The sequence below is a fragment of the Schistocerca gregaria genome, chromosome 4 (genome assembly GCF_023897955.1).
Source record: "Schistocerca gregaria isolate iqSchGreg1 chromosome 4, iqSchGreg1.2, whole genome shotgun sequence".
NCBI lineage: Eukaryota > Metazoa > Arthropoda > Insecta > Orthoptera > Acrididae > Schistocerca > Schistocerca gregaria.
In genome coordinates this window covers 310,985,862-311,005,440 of record NC_064923.1, presented here as the reverse complement: position 1 = coordinate 311,005,440, position 19,579 = coordinate 310,985,862, and the positions used below count along the sequence as shown (strand labels likewise).

At 41.4% G+C, this 19,579-nt stretch overlaps 1 protein-coding gene across 1 annotated transcript in view; it reads left to right on the top strand.

Moving 5' to 3' along the window:
• Positions 1–19,350, top strand: part of LOC126267212 (trypsin-1-like) — a 45,630-nt gene extending 26,280 nt beyond the window's left edge. Inside the window, exons 4-7 of the mRNA XM_049972185.1 lie at positions 967–1,105; positions 8,846–8,959; positions 10,893–11,042; positions 19,034–19,350. Coding sequence (XP_049828142.1) covers positions 967–1,105; positions 8,846–8,959; positions 10,893–11,042; positions 19,034–19,186 — 556 coding nt within the window. The 3' untranslated portion in view covers positions 19,187–19,350. The remainder of the gene's footprint in view (positions 1–966; positions 1,106–8,845; positions 8,960–10,892; positions 11,043–19,033) is intronic.
• The last annotated feature ends 229 nt before the right edge of the window (positions 19,351–19,579 follow it).

Genomic DNA, 19,579 nt, shown 5'->3' with positions numbered 1-19,579 from the left:
AGGCTAGACATCTGCTCTGTCCAAATATTCTTCTGAACTTCCGCCTGATTGAGGAATATTCTCTTCTAAGAGGTTAATTTCTCCATCGCTGCATGAGACATCACAAACTATATCGCTGATATCACTATTTGATTCTCCAGACAGAGGATTATCCTGCAGTAATATTTCAAGCACTTCATCTTCGGAAACATGACGAGACATTTTCCACTAAATGCAACACACACAATAGCAGTCTCCACTTGTATGGAACAAATAACTGTCGGCTTATAAAGTATTGGCAACAATCACATGTTACAACAATATTTACATGAATAAAATAAAGGACATACAGCAACAGTTACAGATCAATGCAGCATTATTGTGTAATAATACCGCAAGAGATAAATGGGGTCACATTTAACTCCAAAGGTATTCAGTGGTTCTCTCTTGATTTTCTGAAAAACTAAATATTTTCAAAAAGTTATATTAATATATTACGAACCCATTACTTAACTCAGGAAGAGTCCGAATTTTTCATAATTTTTAGGAATGGGAAATAAGGTATATTTTACAGAAAATTACGGTCTGGTGTCGTTATAGACCCCACGGTATTAGGAGGGTTAATAGATCAGTAAAGGTATTGTGCATTCCTGTTAGTTTCTTGTTGCTCAAGTTTTTGTGTTCAATCACTATTCAATTCTGGTGTGATAACTACTGTTCCTATGAATTAATTATGACACTTCATATCTGATTTTGTTACGTCTTGTTGTATCTCACTATTTATTTGTCTCATCGAGCTCCTTTTTCTGCCACAATTTGTGGATATTTAGGTTTCTATTGTTTTCTTATCGGTCAAAATGGAATTTCTAAATTACTCATAGTTCACGGAAGATTAGTAGTGATACGAAGTGACAAAGCACAACAACACCAAGGAACGTGTTCCTAGGTAGCTGTAAAGTAACCCGAGAAGTCTTGTTTCTGTTTCAGGAAGGAGATCCGCGTGTCCGACGTCCGAGCCGGTACCAACAGTGTGAGAAATGATACTGGAGTACTCATCCACGTCAGCGAATTCGTCTTCCACGAAAATTACCATTACGACTACATAAACGACGTAGCTCTGATTAAGGTAAATGCCAGACTCCTGTATGCATATCAAGTGATGATATACATGTCTGAGTAAGGCAGAACATCAGTATGCGGTAAAAATCGACAACTGTTATCATTTTAAAAATTTCTTATGTTCAGTGTTTTATGAGTTTTCATAGGATAAAGTTATGATCCCTAGCAGCACGTATTTCCTCTACAGAAATTACACTGGCGGAAAAAAATCGCTAAGCCAAATAATAATTAATATATAGTAATGAAATTTCAGGAATAATTTGTTTAGGTAACACAATTAATGATTAACACTACAACATCAGAGTTTAAAGTAAGAAAGAGATACGCCGTGAAATGCTGGTCCATTAATAACTGGTGTAACAGCCAGAATGTTGAATGAAAACATGTGAACGTGTATATATTGTGTTGTACGTAATGCTGGTTGTGAATGATACTGGAGTTGTCATCTGATAATGTCCCATAGGTACTTGATTGGAGACATATATGTGATGGAGCAGGCCAAGGCAACTTGTCGACACACTGCAGGGGATGTTGGATTACAACAGCGGTATGTGGGCGCGCATTATCCTGTTGGAAAACATCCCCTGGAATGCTGTTCTCAAATGGCAGCTCGACAGATCGAGTCACCAACAGTCCGTATTTTGCCACCATACAATGCTGTTCCCCGGACATACATTCTCAAAAATTTGTTCCTCAAATTAAGGCCTATGTTTCATACTAGTAGACTTCTCTTGGGCAGGAATGCCCTTTTTGCCAGTGTTAGTCTACTGTTTATGTCTTCCTTACTTGGTCCATCATGGGTTATTTTGCTGCCTAGGTAGCAGAATTCCTAATCTCCATTTACTTCGTGGTCACCAATTATTGTAATAAATTTCTGCTACTTCTCACGACTTTCGTCTTTCTTCGATTTGCACTTTATCCGTATTCTATACTCATTATGATAATTTATTCCACTCAAAAGACCCTATAATTCTTCTTTACTTTGTTGAATACTTCTTTTTTGAAGTAACATGTGGACCAAAATTTTCCTATCACAGTTACAGTACGATAACTAGCTTCGTTTGCTATCTGCGACGATTTTCAGATTTGTAACACATGGAAGAAATGATGTAGCCTAAGAAAATTAAGGACAATCAAGGAGAATACAAAAACGCTGTAGAATAGCTAAGCATAAGTGTAAATGGGGACGCATTTCTAAAGTGGAAGTGTACATGTCACAAATCTATTTAACAGAATAATACAAAATTTGTTGATGCTTATAAGACAACATATCATTCAAAATATGGTAAAGCGGAAATATGAACTGTAAAGCATTTTACGTGCAGTCACGTAAGGGCACAAAGTTAAAAATGTAAGCCAAAGATCTGTACTAGAACGTTGACTGGCAGCAAGCTGTTTGTAGGAGGAAAATTCTACGTAACAGGGATTAATTTAGGAATAAAATTTAAGAAGATTGTGCCTAATTCCATTTAATTTTAAAACCATAAAAATAACAGGAGAGTATAGCTGAAAACTATCAAACAGGGAATCTGCCTTTATAGCTAACTGGCAACGTGCCATATGTTAAAGACGTATCATACGTGAGAGTCAAATGATAAAAACATCAAAGTACAGAGTAGCGCCAAATATATAAATAACAGAATAAAAGTCGGATCATAGTTGTGTGTTAAATGATAAAAACATCAAAGTAGCGCTAAGTATGCCCATAACAGGACAAAAGATATATCATACGCCAAAAATAAGGGAAATCGTTATCTCGCAAACTGATAATAATGTAGGAAATTTTCCAGTTATATGAGAAGAAGTTGCATCAAAACATCATTATTTGCGATAGTTCAGCAGGTATTTTCTCGAGAAAAGTATATGCAACTGTTGCAAAAATTGTCAGCTGTTTCGTACCTGTAAGCCAAAGAGTTCGCTATAGTTTTATAATAAAATTATGTGACAAACAGTTGTAGAATGAGAAGGAACCCTCACACCCTATCTTAAAGAAGCATGTTCCTGCACGGAGTACGAAGTTATCGTCATTATAAATAGTGTACAGGTCGAAGGATAAAAGGAAAATATGCTCCCCCTCCAACGTGACAAGACACTTGAAAAGTAACTGAATTATGTAAGAGCTCCTATTGGTCAGCCGAAGTACTCGAAACGGGAAACAGGTGGCGCACGAGCGCTTGCATTTGCAAAGATTGACTCTATTGTTTTGTATGTGTACTGCAAAGGAACATAGCAATGACGATTAAAAATGATCGTAATGTCTAACTTATACCTAATGTAATAACGCAAGTGAATAATAGACGAACAGAGATCCAATAGACATATAAAATACAGAGCATCGAAAACAGCAGGAACTTCATTGTTGTTCATCATAGAATTTTACGATGAAAGATAAAATGTTCGTCGAGATGAGGCGACAGCTGATGGTGAAGCAGGAGGAACTCCGCCAGCAGCATCACAGGCACGCGCGGCTTGATGGCGGATAGCGGCAGTGTTCTGAGAGCCAAGGCCGGGAGATGTGCAGTCGCAGGTTAGCGACGGCTAATCACTCTATAACTTTTTATGGAACATTTTGAAGAAATAATTCTGACTCAGTTCTGTCTGGTTATTCGACACTTTATATGAGGCCTTCTTCATGTGGAAGAAATCGATAATTCTACGAGCAAATAAAGTGTTCTTCCCTTTGAAGTATGTAATATCTCTAGCCCTTGCTCAATGTTCTGCACCGTACGTCTTTCAGAGGGAATACGCGAGCTAAAGGTGTTATATTATGATAATAGATAAGACATCTGAAAGGCATATCAAAAGATCTGCCTGTAATGCCATGGTATGTCGCAGTTGACCGAATTGAACTTGTACTCACACAGTTTGGGCTTTGGCCCTATCCGGTGTCGTATGACGCCTTAAGAGAGTTAGTAGTTTGCGTACTAATCCTGACATCCGTTCTATAAAAGCAATTCTCAATATTTCGTGACGCAAGGCCGTTGTGGGTCATTGTTGTAAATTTAACTTCATTTGTAACGGTACGATTTGCGTAAGGAACGGTCTAGCCTGGTTTAAGGATCACAGGTTCACACTGCTGTAAAGAAAGCCGCAGTAGACAATGAATCATGCAACGGAAAAGAGATATTTTATACCACTGGTTTAAGGATCTCAGGTTCACACTGCTGTAAAGAAAGCCGCAGTAGACAATGAATCATGCAACGGAAAAGAGATATTTTATACCACTGAGGGTGTGACGAGCGGGCGTTAATAGTTACGTCAGTACGTGCAGGTATGTTGTAAATACCGAATATATGCTTATTATTTCGTGTAGTAATAGAAAAGTCTAAGTAATTGATAGAAGTAATTGATAGCGCAGTCCTGCTCCAGTTCAAATATAAAACCGGTTTCTGGATGCATAGTGTTTATTAAAAATGCGAAGTTATGTATGTCAGCCTCGTCCCCATTAACTAAAAGAAGGAGGTCATAGATGTGTCGCTTGTAGTATAATGTTTATCTCTTCTAGTACAGTGCATTCTTGGAAAAAATTATTTTCTGGATCTTTGACAAAAATTTCCGCTAAAGTCCCGGCTGAGCTATAGCCCATTCTAGGCCACACTTCCTCATAATAAATTTTTCCATTAAGAGCAAAGAAGTTGCAGGATAACTACATATCCAGTAGCTCGATCAGTTCAATAATTTTTCACTTTCTTGTGTCAGTAAATTATTTTTTTTAATATCAAGGCACCCTTTTACCGAACAAGTTGGCTGTATCCAGCAATGCAAGTTTGGCGTTATTAGGCATTTTAATGTCAGCCAGTAAGTTAGCAACCTCGGAACGATTTTTTACGTCATACGAATTCCAAAAGTGAAGGCCTCTTTCAGTTTTCTTATTCATCACACGATTCAACTCGTAATTTGGGGATGTAGTATTGTTAACTACATACCTAACAGATTTTTCCATTTTTGGGCTCCTTAATTTGTGAACGTATTGTGGATTAGTACGATTTACAGATCTTTTTTCCTGGATCCGAAAACAGGAAGACAGAACCATCGGTTTCTTTTTTAGGTTTGTGTGACACGTTTTTACCTCAGTGATGCAACTGACTGTGACATTACCCTTGTCTGCCCTATTGATTAGAACTTCTCGGTTGTAAGTTTCCTTACTGGACGCGTTGTTTGACTTTATATCTGTAGCCAACGAATTTTTTGCTTTGACAGTAACACTGATGCCGTTAAACTTATTCATTTTAGCTAGGTCAGTGATCATTTCAGTCTCCACGATTATTTCTTTTACCTTATTCCACATAAGCGCAAGGAGACACTGAAATTCATATCTTTATCTAGCAATTCCTGTAAGTGTTTATAAAAATATGTGGGTCAAATTAACTACTCTATCATGAAATTTGAGAGCTTTTTGGGCATCCTGTTGATTAACAAATTTCTGATCCATGCAGAGATTATAAATCTTCTTATCATGCTTACTAGGAATAAGGTGTAGGCTTCCCTCACCACGCTGACCTATATTAAGAATGACAAGACTGAAATTGTCACATGGGATCTTTTATCGGAGTTCTGTTTGTCTTCAATTCACTTCCTCATTTTCACTCAGGACAGCAATATCAGTGAATTTTATTATTGAAATCCTTTCATCTTGAAATTTAATCCCACTCTTGAAACTTTCTTTCGTTTTCGTGATTGCTTCTTCATTGTATAGGTTGAACAGTAGCGGCGAAAGACAGCGTCCTTGCCCTACACCCTTTTTAATCCTAACGCTTCATTCTTGTTCTTCCACTCTTAAGCTTCCCTCTTGACTCTTGTACATATTATACAGTACCCATCTCTCGCAGATATATTACCCCTATTTGTCACAGACTTTCGAATATTTTGCACCATTTTACATTGTGGAATGCTTTTTCCAGGTGGCCACCACCTATGAACATGTCTCGAGTATTCTTTATTCTAGCTGTCATTATCAACCGCAACGCGAGAACTGCCTTTTTGGTGGCTTCACCTTTCCTAAAGCCAAACTGATCGTCATCTAATAGATCTTCAGTTTTCTTTTCAGTTGTTTTATATATTATTTTTGTCAGCAATTCGGATGCATGAGCTGTTAAGTTAATCGTGGGATAATTCTCGAACTTGTCGGCTCCTGCAGCTTTGGGAATTGTGTTAATGATGTTTTATCGAAAGTCAGATTGTGTATCGCCAGATTTATATATTCTACACACCAATCTGAATAGTCGTTTTGTTGCTGCTTCCCCAAGCACTTTTAGAAATTCTGATGAAATGTTATCTATTATTTCTGCCTTATTCGAGCTTAAGTCTTCCAAAGTTTTTTCAATTTCTAATTCTGATACTGCTTCGCCTATGGATTTCATATCGACTCTTATTTCTTCTTCTATCACGTCATCAGACAAGTCTGTTCCCTGATAGAGACCTACAGTGTTCTCTTTCCACCCATCCACACTCTTCTCTGCATTTAGAGGCGGACTCCTAGATTTGCTACCAGCTGGTTTGAACAACACGTAAATGTTACGGAGATGCTTCGGGAACTCAAATGGAAATCCCTGGAGGGAAGACGAAGTTCTTTTCGAGAAACACTGTTGAGAAAATTTAGAAAACCGGCGTTTGAAGTTGACTGCTCTACGATTCTACTTCCGCCGACATACACTGCGAGTAAGGACCACGAAGATAAGATACGAGAAATTAGGGCTCATACGGAGGCTTATAGAGAGTAGTTTTTCCCACGCTTTATTTGCGAGTGGAACAGGAAAGAAAATGACTAGCAGTGGTGCAGAGTAACCTCCACGAACCGTATTGTAGCTTGTGGAGTATCCGTGTTCATGTCGATGGAGATGAGAACTCCGATTGCACTCCCATTTTAATTATTGCTGTACAGACAGCAACTATGTAACAGCACTTTTGTTGATACACTCTCACGCTACTCTATCCAGTCCACCCTTCTTCATTGCAGACTTATTCATCTCCGAATAACTGCTGCAACCAACATTCGTTTCAACCTGCTTTCTGTTTTCATCCCTTCATCTCCCTCTGCCCCCACACCCTTCCACATGCACAGTTCCCTCGAATACTAAATTGGTGTTTCTCTCATGTCTCAGTAGGTGACCTATCAACCGATCCCGTCTGTTTCTTTCCTTCCCTATTGTAATCAATACCTCGTCATTGGCCGTGGGATCTACCCATCTAATCTTCAGCATTCTTCTGTAGCAGCAAATTACGGATGCTTTTATTCTCTTCTTCACTGTACCGCTTATCACCCACGTTTCATATCCGTACAAAACTCAATCCAGACTAATACTTAAATTTATATTCGATGTCAACAAATTTCTCTTCTTCACGAACGCACTTCGTTCCATTGCCAGTGCACATTTCATATACACTCTACCACGGCCATCTCCTCTGTTTTACTGTCCAAACAGCAAAACTCAGCTATTTCTTTTAGTGTTTTATTTCCTAATCTAATTCCCTCAGCATTGCGTGATCCAATTCGACTACATTTCATTAAGCATTGCTTTTGTTGGTGCTCATCTTACATCCTCCGTTCAAGGCAATGTCCACTCCGTTCATGTGTTGTTCCAAGTCATGTGCTGTCTGTGAGAGAATTACAGTGTCATCAGTAAACTTATTTCTGAATACAAATCCTTTCTCCAAAATGTCTTTGGTTTTCTTAACGCTTGCTGACCGTGCAGACTGAATAATATCGGGGGTGGGTTACAACCTTGTCTTACTCCCTTCTCAACCACCGTTCCTCTTCCACGCATGCCGACTGTTGTAATTGTCATCTGGTTTCTGTACGAATTTTTAAATAACCTTTCACCCTAGCTGCTTTCAGAATTTCAAAGAGTGTAATCCAGTCAGCATTGTCAAAAGTTTCCTCTGAGCCTACAGTTGTCATTAACTTACGTTTGGCTTTGTTTAAAGCGTCTTCTAGGGTAAATTGTAGGATCAGTAAACCCCTACTACCTTTCGTATTACTACAGTTCACCGGCACCCAAATTGATCTTCCCTGAGGATGACCTCTCCCAGTTCTTCGATTATCCTGTAAATAACATGATTTATTTAAATGATGGTTCGGTAATATTCGGCACCTGTAGAGCCAATAACCCAACCCAAATAGTAACTTCCAGGTCAGAAGCAATCTTAAAATTTTTTGAGAAGCTAAAGTCGTGAGTGTACGACGTTTGCATAGTTGTGGCACTGAGTACACATTTGATGTACGTATCTAGTTTGTCTCCCATACATTTCAAAGGTCTATTTTATTTCACCAATTGCTTCCATAGCAGAGATTGCTAAGGTGGGCTTGTGCAGTGGCATTCAACTCAGATGTAGCTGGTTCGAAACCTTGTGATAGAAGAAACACTTATCACCAGTATATGGCTGAACACCAAATTTTGTGTCAAATCGTGGCCTGATTTCCACAACTCTGCTTTTGGTGACCAGTTCGCCGGATGGGGACTCAAAGCCCAGCGGACCCAAAAGTTATGCTCTGAGCGTGCAGGCTGCTAGCCGTTTTGTCAACAGAATCACAATTTAAAACACAAATACCTACTCATCACAATCTGCCACGCTAAAGGGATTTGAAATGTCTACATCTCTTAATGCCGTCTCTTACAGATTTGCACTAGGTTAACAGCCAAACGAGTTGGTATTTTATGTATTATATTTCAAATATCCGTTTCATCTGATCACCAATCAACAATAAGATGGAAAATGTATTGACAGCGATTCTTTTCACTGATTCCAGCTGGTGCAGCCTCTCACTTTAGGTCCCAGAGTACAGCCAGTGCCTCTACCGGAACAGGGACAGCAGACAGCAGGCGGGACCGTAGCCACCGTGGTCGGATGGGGAGCTACAGAGGTGAGCCAGCGTCAACTCACAGCAGCAGAAAAACGCAAGTATCAGTGAAAATCCTGTACGTAAGAACAGCACGGAATGAATTTTTATGAGCTGTACTCTTGCAGCGTATCTCAGCGTGCTGCACTAAAGATGATTATATACATAAAAATCATTTACAGTAGTTTCTGTACAAACTGCTCATCAATACAATGACAGATAATGGGCATGGTGATGATTATGGGTTATCAGGCTTTATTTCGACTGTAAACTAACGTAATATGACATGCATGAAGAAAAGGTAAATAGTTAGATCCAGACTCTTGGCCTTGTCATCCTTGTTGAAAATCTGCATGACAGTAACTTTAGTCAGATGGTTAAAAGTGAGATGTAACCCTGGCAGCTAGAAATGTGGCCAGTCACGAGGATCGGATGCCAGTGTAGAAGCAACCGCTACTGGCACAGAATAGTCAGAAACAGAAATGAGCAATCATTGAATAGGCCTTGGAGCACTCTCTTCCTCATTACATGTAAAACCATGGAAAAGGAAGAATTGGTTTCATGGAGGGAAAGAAGAATAGAAGGCCCTGTTCAGGTGAGGAATCTGGTGGAGCCGGAGAAGCCAGCAGATAGAGCGCAGAGCACCTGACGAGTTGGTTGAGTATGAAATTGCCACACCTCGCCAAAGCCATGGAGGCAGTTGATGCCAGAGGCCAGACAACCCTAACGATGGACGACCCCAAAGATAGCCAGGCCAGAAGGGGACAATCGCACAAACAGAGGACCCTGCAGATGGATGTTCTAGGAGCCGGATGACCACAAAATCAAACGACCCTGGGAATGGATGACCTCAGAGATGGACAACCCCATGAATGGAAGTTCCAGTGAAAGGCGCAAGGCGTATGTGAAAATGTGACACGGAGTTAGAAAACGGAACCCCAAAGTTTGAGGAAATAATTTCTGAAGAAGAAATATTCACGACGGTGGAACGATGGAAAAAGAATAAGGAGCACAAAGACTACAACAACAGTCAAGGAAAGAAGACATAATCAGGGAGACCTGGCCAAAAACAGAGGCTCCACTAGGTACAGATCAAAAAAGAAATATCACAGAAAGGCTAGATCCTACAGGAGACTAGGTGCTAATGACACGTCAAGAACTGGAAAAGGTGGTAGTAGTCCCAAACAGGAAAAAGTGGGAGACTCATGGGGTAAGGAGAAGTTTTCCAAGCTTCGCTGAGACCGAGAAATGAGGTATCTCGTCACCAAACTTGAGATGGGACGAGATTCTGAGAAGTAGTGTGATCTTGGCGCCAAGTACTTTGCCTTTAGCAGTACCATCCTCGAAAAGAGGACTTGCTTTGATTGCAACTGGAGGTTGTAAGAGGACGATTCCATTGGTCGGCTAGAGAGAGCAGCCGACTGGTGGTCAAGTCTGTAATTCTGTGATTACCGCCTTCCCAGTGCTGGTAGTGGACAACACCCAGAAGCTAGGCCACCCAAGTAACATGCATGAGTGTACGGTTGCGTTCCGATCAGCGTGTTGGTGAGCATGCCGCAATTTTTACCCTTAATGTTGAACTCGGGATTGTTTCACTAGTAGTACGAGTAGTGTTAAAGACTAAAATGTTCTTTCCGGAATAATAGATAAACAAGTTTTGTGCTTAACAGATTGTAAATAGCTAACGTGTCACTAGTCCGCCAGGCAAATCCTGAACAAGTAACCTCTATACTGACACATTCCACTTCAATGAGATGAAAATTCGGCTAATAGTCCACGGAATATGGAATTAAATGACTTAGGCATTAAGGATGGAGGAATGCTGCCAAGAATTGAAAAGTATAAAATTTTATTCACAGTTCTATGATAATGTCAGTGAATTTGTCGAATTAGGGAGTTCCAAAATGTTATTCGTTTCGATAACCGTTTGTGAAATCGATGCACATTATTTTTCCAGTCTGAATCTTCAGCTGAAACACTGCGTAAGGCTGACATCCCGGTGTGGTCTGACGAGGACTGCCAGGAGGCGTACGCAGGCTACGAGTACCAGGTTCTGGAGGAGGACATCTGCGCCGGGATGCCTGAAGGAGGCAGGGGAGAATGCAGTGTGAGTTACGTTCTTCTTTTTATGTACAAGTCTGCTGAAGTTACTGGCTGTTGTCCATGAAAATAAAATCTTGCGGGTGATAACGTCGCGTCATTGTATACTCCTACTTTCTGAAGAATCTGATTTTTTGACTCTTATGCTAGTACATTCTTCAGAATCTCTATGATGCTGATGATTGGTTTAACACTACAAGACTAAAGAAGACTACTTCAGGAATGCGGAAAGGTCGAGTTTTTGAGGAAATACGAGAGCCATTGAAGCAATTAATTACCCGGGAGATTTTATGTTCGTTTACTTTTATTTCTTTCCAGTTTTTGATTTCCTGTGTATTACTTCGCTTTACAGTTGTACTAACGATAGTAGTTGAGAGCGCCTGTGAAAAATTTGATTGAATGAGAAGTTACATAAGACAATGTTCAATACTAGTTGAGTTTCGTCTTCTTCCGGTATGTTAGATACACTCCTGGAAATGGAAAAAAGAACACATTGACACCGGTGTGTCAGACCAACCATACTTGCTCCGGACACTGCGAGAGGGCTGTACAAGCAATGATCACACGCACGGCACAGCGGACACACCAGGAACCGCGGTGTTGGCCGTCGAATGGCGCTAGCTGCGCAGCATTTGTGCACCGCCGCCGTCAGTGTCAGCCAGTTTGCCGTGGCATACGGAGCTCCATCGCAGTCTTTAACACTGTTAGCATGCCGCGACAGCGTGGACGTGAACCGTACGTGCAGTTGACGGACTTTGAGCGAGGGCGTATAGTGGGCATGCGGGAGGCCGGGTGGACGTACCGCCGAATTGCTCAACACGTGGGGCGTGAGGTCTCCACAGTACATCGATGTTGTCGCCAGTGGTCGGCGGAAGGTGCACGTGCACGTCGACCTGGGACCGGACCGCAGCGACGCACGGATGCACGCCAAGACCGTAGGATCCTACGCAGTGCCGTAGGGGACCGCACCGCCACTTCCTAGCAAATTAGGGACCACTGTTGCTCCTGGGGTATCGGCGAGGACCATTCGCAACCGTCTCCATGAAGCTGGGCTACGGTCCCGCACACCGTTATGCCGTCTTCCGCTCACGCCCCAACATCGTGCAGCCCGCCTCCAGTGGTGTCGCGACAGGCGTGAATGGAGAGACGAATGGAGACGTGTCGTCTTCAGCGATGAGAGTCGCTTCTGCCTTGGTGCCAATGATGGTCGTATGCGTGTTTGGCACCCTGCAGGTGAGCGCCACAATCATTACTGCATACGACCGAGGCACACAGGGCCAACACCCGGCATCATGGTGTGGGGAGCGATCTCCTACACTGGCCGTACACCTCTGGCGATCGTCGAGGGGACACTGAATAGTGCACGGTACATCCAAAGCGTCATCGAACCCATCGTTCTACCATTCCTAGACCGGCAAGGGAACTTGCTGTTCCAACAGGACAATGCACGTCCGCATGTATCCCGTGCCACCCAACGTGCTCTAGAGGGTGTAAGTCAACTACCCTGGCCAGCAAGATTTCCGGATCTGTCCCCCATTGAGCGTGTTTGGGACTGGATGAAGCGTCGTCTCACGCGGTTTGCACGTCCAGCACGAACGCTGGTCCAACTGAGGCGCCAGGTGGAAATGGCATGGCAAGCCGTTCCACAGGACTACATCGAGCATCTCTACGATCGTCTCCATGGGAGAATAGCAGCCTGCATTGCTGCGAAAGGTGGATATACACTGTACTAGTGCCGACATTGTGCATGCTCTGTTGCCTGTGTCTATGTGCCTGTGGTTCTGTCAGTGTGATCATGTGATGTATCTGACCCCAGGAATGTGTCAATAAAGTTTCCCCTTCCTGGGACAATGAATTCACGGTGTTCTTATTTCAATTTCCAGGAGTGTATTTATGTCTGCAGAACCAACTGAATATTTCAAGGATTTTTTTTTTATATTGTGCTCCACAGCTGCAACATGTTTCATATTTATCTACCTGTATCATGCCGTGAAAAACATAATTATTGTTAGCTTGGTACCAGCTTCCGACACTGGTCAAAACTACGTACGCTACCTTCTGTCACTAGTCAAATAATTGGTTATAGCATCTGCCAGGAAGTTTCATATCAGCGCACACTCCGCTGCAGAGTGAAAATCTCATTCTGGAAACATCCCCCAGGCTGTGGCTAAGCCATGTCTCCGCAGTATCCTTTCTTTCACGAGTGCTAGTTCTGCAAGGTTCTCAGAAGAGCTTCTGAAAAGTTTGGAAGGTAGGAGACGGATACTGGCAGAAGTAAAGCTGTGAGTACCGGGCGTGAGTCGTGCTTCGGTATGTCAGTTGGTAGAGCACTTGCCCGCGAAAGGCAAAGGTCCCGAGTTCGAGTCTCGGTCGGGCACACAGTTTTAATCTGGCAGGAAGTTTCATATCAGCGCACACTCCGCTGCAGAGTGAAAATCTCATTCTGGAATTGGTTATAGCGTTTTGCTTTCTCTTGTGTTATGTAAGTTGCTTTAAAATTAAGATAATAGACAAGCCTTGGTATTAATTGCTATTACGGACATCCTATAACATCACTGGTGGTAACCTATTTAACTTGACGTTAGGGTAACTATATGCAATGCATCAGAAAGCAGACTGCGACAATGAATTTTTTTAACCAGTGCCAGAAGATGAACAATTGATATGACTGGTGGAGTAGAAGCGTCAGTAGAGGATACACCAAAAACATATTTTTTTATTTATTTAATGAGACATTCTACCTCTAGCATGCATAGAACAATTACGGAACTAGTGATTTCCGCAATCTGAACAATAATAAAAAATTTCTGGACAGATATTAATTGAGTCAAAATTTATTGATACAATTCAGCAAAATCTGATTGTACAAACAACAATAAACAGGTTCAGATCCAATATTTAAAGAGAGAACTCGTAGTTCCGCAGAATGTGAGACGCTGCATGGGGCTAAGAAGTCCTGTGAAGCATTGCAGCAGCCACTAGCAGCTCCCAAGTCAGCACTCGCGCCTGGGCGCACCCTAGCCCGCGACGCAGCCTATCGCCCCTTCACACACGCGACCGTTCCGCCGGCAGCCCGCACTGTTCCTCCTGTGTAACTCGCGAACACAGGCTGACCACCAGCTCATTCTGCTGACTCTCCTTTCAGCTCTTCCATGGCTCCTATTGAACACCTCAGTCAAACCAAAGATGCCAAAGCCAGAAGAATACCTGTGAGGTAAACCCCTCTGGTCAAAGATATTGGTTTCTCGGAATGCATGTATTACAAGATACATAAGGCGAGCCAGAAAAGTAATGAGACTCACAACACTGCGAGCGACCTGGCAACGCCATGTTTTCCTACTTGTGCAGACCGGTGTATTCATCCCTTCCAGATGCTCAGTCCGAGTTTCAGCTGCTTACAGCCATCGCGTGACTTTTGAGAGCGCCATTAGTAAAGCTGTATTTTTGTTGTTCCCTAGGAACATGGAAAAGTGTAAATTAGCGCAACGTTATGCCATCAGCTTTTGTGTTAAGTTTGGAGAATCTGCGAGTGTAACTTTCGAAAAGTTGAAATAGGCCTTGGGGAACTTTTTATAGAGCACAAGTTTTTCGCTGCCACAAATAAGTTTTGGAAAGCTGAGAACACGTTGCAGATTATCCTCACTCAGGGAGACGAAGTATCTAAAATGAGCATGCACTTGTGAGATCAGACTGACATTTAACAATAACAATGAGGGGTGTCGTGTTAAAAATGGTTCAAATGGCTCTGAGCACTACGGGACTTAACTTATGAGGTCATCAGTCCCCTAGAACTACTTAAACCTAACTAACCTACGGACGTCAAACACATCCATGCCCGAGGCAGGATTGGAACCTGCGACCGTAGCGGTCGCGCGGCTCCAGACTGAAGCGCCCAAAACCGCTCGGCCATTCCGGCCGGCCTGCCGCGTTAAACTTAAACATTTTCATCAAACATCAAATCATGACCGAAAATCCGCACATTCGAAAGCTTTGTGACATAGCGCCGAGAAAGCTCAGAACTGAGGAGGACAATCGATGAAACGTGTGTTGGACCTTCTTGGTGGAAATGGCAATGAACACGAATGGTTCAGTCGTCTGATCACAGGTTATGATTCCTGGATTTCTGAGTACGATCCTGAGACAAAACGGCTAAGTGAGGAGTGGTACACAGACACATCTACTTGACTGAAATAAAGCTCCAATGTGCAGATCAAAGATCGAAACAAAGCTGATTTGCTTCTTTTGAAAGTAGGGGCTTCGTGTATGAGGAACCTCTCCCTCCAGGAAAAACTGTCAGCCAAGTATTTTACAAGAGGTCCTTAAATGGTTTCGGAAAAGGGTGAATCGAGTGATACCGGACACTGCAAACAAGTGGATACTACATCATGGCAACGTTCCATGTCACACGACCACTTCCATCACGGAATTTTTAACCTCAAAAGATATTCCTGTGGTTCCGCTGCAACCGTGCGTAAATGATCTTAGTCCTTGTACATCAATTAAAAAATGTCTTAAAGTGATGTCATTTTGGGATTTTGGAAAACATTCAAAGCACGTTAAGATTCGTACGAGTTAAAGCCTTTCAGCGCTCCGCAGTGTGTAGCTGCCGAAGGGAATTACTTTGAAGTGGACAATATCGTTTTCTGAAGAAGAAAAAGTTTGGTAGAAAAACAGTCTGTCTCATTGCTTTTCTCACACCTCTCGTACACCGAAAGTAGTACCATCGTAACAAATACTTTGACTCCAGCTGATAATTTTCATATACAAGCACGTATTTCATCAGTCGCGTAGTCAATATACTTACTCTCACCATAATCATCCATACAAAACGGATAATCTCATTAGACGCCATTTCTACGAAAACTGTACAAAGATGGCTGTAAATGTAAAGAGGGTACAGTATCAGAGCAACCCTTGGGGATTTCTCATTGACTCCCAACCTTGTAGTACGTGTACCGTTCGGTATACATTCTTTTCCAAATAGCTAGGTGAATAAAAGACGTTTTATGATTGACATAAGAGAAATATTGTAAATATACTGTTGTCACAATTGTGCAGAGACGATTAATGTACCGGAATGAACAGAAGTCATAAAATTGTCCAGTTCAGTTCCGGAGTCCTAGTTCTAGCAAAGTGTCTTCTTGACGTGTACCTGTAAATGTGCTGGTAAAGCCGTAGTACTTTCCCTCCCACGTTAATGTCTCTCGATTCTTTTAGCTCACCCCATACTCTGCCACTTGCTCTGAACAAGGGTGCGCATTCGCACTTCACGTGTTCACCAGTGACGCGTTCCTAGTCAGGACGTTAGCGTGGGCTAAACAGCAAGGTATTTGGCGTAAGTTTCAAGTATTCGGTCTTACATCCGGAATTTTTAGAAAGGTATACTAATTTCTCACTAATTATTTACATATTAACAAAGAACTCATGTATGAATGACCACTTTTGGCCGATTTCGGCTCTAAACTATTTCGGGAGTATGTATACACCAACAGTCATTTTTTCCTCATTTACGCAAATGTATCAGAAGTAGCAGTCGACATTTGTCTTAAAAGACAGATCACCTAATCATTATGATCTGATGAATCATTTGTGCTCGTCAGAAATTAAGGTAGCCATTATCGTGCGATAAGTAAGCGCAACATAGTATGTAATAACAGGAATCTGTTCACAGTGCGAGTTAACGCAGCTCGCTTTACTAAAACGCGTCGATACTGACACAGAAGCCTCTAAAATGGATCAAGTGCAAATGCTGCAAATGATACCCGATTAAAGATTACTGTTGAAGTCTTAAACTGTTCCATGATCTTAACTATTGCCTTCCATGAAACAGCGTCAGATACCTCGCTATTAAATATCTACCACAGTAACCCTACATCTGTTGTTTTTCATTTCCTTGTGATTACGTTTCTAGGCAATTCATAAGGCTTCCTTTCGTATCGTATATTCTTCATTCTGGTAGTTGCTTCTTACAGTCATAGACTGCTTTATTCCTTTAGTTACCCATTCTTTTCAAAGACATAATTGTTCCCATATATATCATATTCGCTAGTATTAATTGTTTGCTCCTTATGTGTTTAAAGCTTCTCATAACAGGAGCAGTGAACACAGGATGCGGAAGCCTGTTGGAGGAGCGACGGTAGCATGGCACGGACAGGAAATGTTTACAGTTTACGTTACACTGTAATTGATCTCGCATTTTCACATTTTAAGTTAATGGAAACAGCAGCGCTCCACTTTAACGTCTCCGCCACTCGTCGCTTCCGAGCGTCAATCGTGGCTATAAAAGACAAATACCACGGGTCACGAAGCAACGTTCCGTGTCGCCGCACGCCTTTCCTGTGTGTATTGCACGCCAGCTACGGGCAGTTCTTTTACTTAGCCCATCTGCATGCACTTTTCAGAATTTCAGTGATATTTTGCTCCATTCCTTTTGCTGCGGCTTATTCTTCATCTTTATTAAATTTTGATCCAACCATTTATGAACAACGGTAACCAAGAGCTGTGGCATCCATCCCTACACATTTGTGTTACTCTTATAGTCTTCCTCTATTTAATCACCTTTCCTACGTCTTCTCTTCTTGCGGTTTACAAAATTTACGTCTCTTGAAACTTTTAAAATGAATCACAAAATTTCTTACCCTTTCTCCTACGCAGTTCCCTAACTTAATTCTTTTCCCTTATTCCAATATCACCATCGTAGTTTCAATTACTGTACAACGTTCACCTCATTTAGCATATTTGTTCCTACCACTAAATTTCAACACTTCATCAAATTTAACTAAACCTGTACAATCTTCGCTGTAGGTAATTTCTTTATATTCTATATCAGTGGGTGCTGGAAACTCAGTCGCACCTTCCATTATTTAATCGTATTGATTCCATTACTCATTGATCAAATGCACTTACTGTTTACGATTACCTTGTTGCCCTCCAGTCAGAAGTGTTTACTTGTTAAATTTATTTTTTCAACTTCTTTCTCAGATGCGTTCTAAAATTATTATTTGTGATGGCTACATACGGATTAAATTGTCCACTCTCAAACCATAGGTTTTGTTGTAAATGTTAACGTACATTCCACACATACAATAGCCAAAACTGGTATTTTTACACGTGTAGAATAGTAACGCTTATACAGGGTCCAGTAGCTTCACAGAGACAAGTAATGAAAGGACCCTCCAAAAGTATGTGGTATTACTTCCTGCACGTTTCATTGAGCCCTATCAATTCTACAAGATATTTCGCGTTCAGTATATTTACTTTTCCTAGAAATTATAACTGCCATTAGTAGATATTTAAGAAATGAAGATTTATTTGCGAGATGTTAGCAAGTTTACTGCAAATATTGTCACATAAAGCTTTAAAATTACTCCAGATACGCTGCGTTGCTTATAGTGTGGCCTTTGAACTATAACAATGCCTGTTTTATGACTTGATGCATTGTTAAACGAATGCAGCTTTATATGACTCATAAAGAATTAACAGCTGGTAATGCTACTGCAGAGAACGACAAATAAATGAAGCAGAAATTGTTGACAGAACTGCACGACGAGCTGCAGTCGCAATCAGACCGAGGAGGTTGAAAATCGCGGTCCTCCCTCCCGATCAGTTTTCCTTGATATCCCAAAACTCTTCAGACATTGCTTGGAGATATATCGCGACTTATGTTTTTAAAGCACAACTTCCAGCAATATCGACGTCAAGTAATAATAAAAATAAAACCTACATTTTTCTTCTAGTGGTAAAAGAGTTTTAGTTCAATAAATAAATAAATAAACTCAATAACATTTGTCATCAGCCAGGTAATAGTGTTTGTAAAATGTTCCTCATTAATTAGAAGTATCTTGAAAGATAACGAAAATTACAAACTTACCTGAATGTTCTGATTGATCTGCATGTGAGCGACCTTAAAGCGCTGAAAAGGATGCTTCGAATCATATCAAATGTAGCATTACACTTTTTGCATTTTTGATTACCCAGTTCTCTTTTTCCCTTTTTCAGGGAGATGGAGGTGGACCGCTGTTAGTGAACGGCACTCAGATCGGTATAGTGTCGTGGTCCAGGAAGCCTTGCGTTACAAAGGGATCTCCTGGGGTGTACGTCGAAGTTTCGTTCTACGTCGACTGGATCAAAGAGACGACTGGCAGATCTTAAAGAATTCTCACCACTGAAAAAACAGGCATACTCTTTAGTGTGATTAACATGTGATATCGGCACATATGTAATTTCCGGATTTCTTTATGGGATTACAAAATATGAGCTACATACTATGAAATTGGTAGTAGTTTCTCCTGCAAGTTTATGAAACTGCGATCAGCCTCTGCACCTTGTGAACATTAAATCGTTTCAAATGTCCGATCCAAAAACATTTACAAAAAAACGGTATTAGATTGCTGGGTACGTAATCTGAAGTTGAGTAGTGTGTAACACTTGAAAGGAACAACTATCTCTCTGTCTGTCTGTCTGTCTCTCTCTCTCTCTCTCTCTCTCTCTCTCTCTCTCTGTCTCTCTCTCTCTCTATCCATTCATCATTCATCGTTAAGTAAA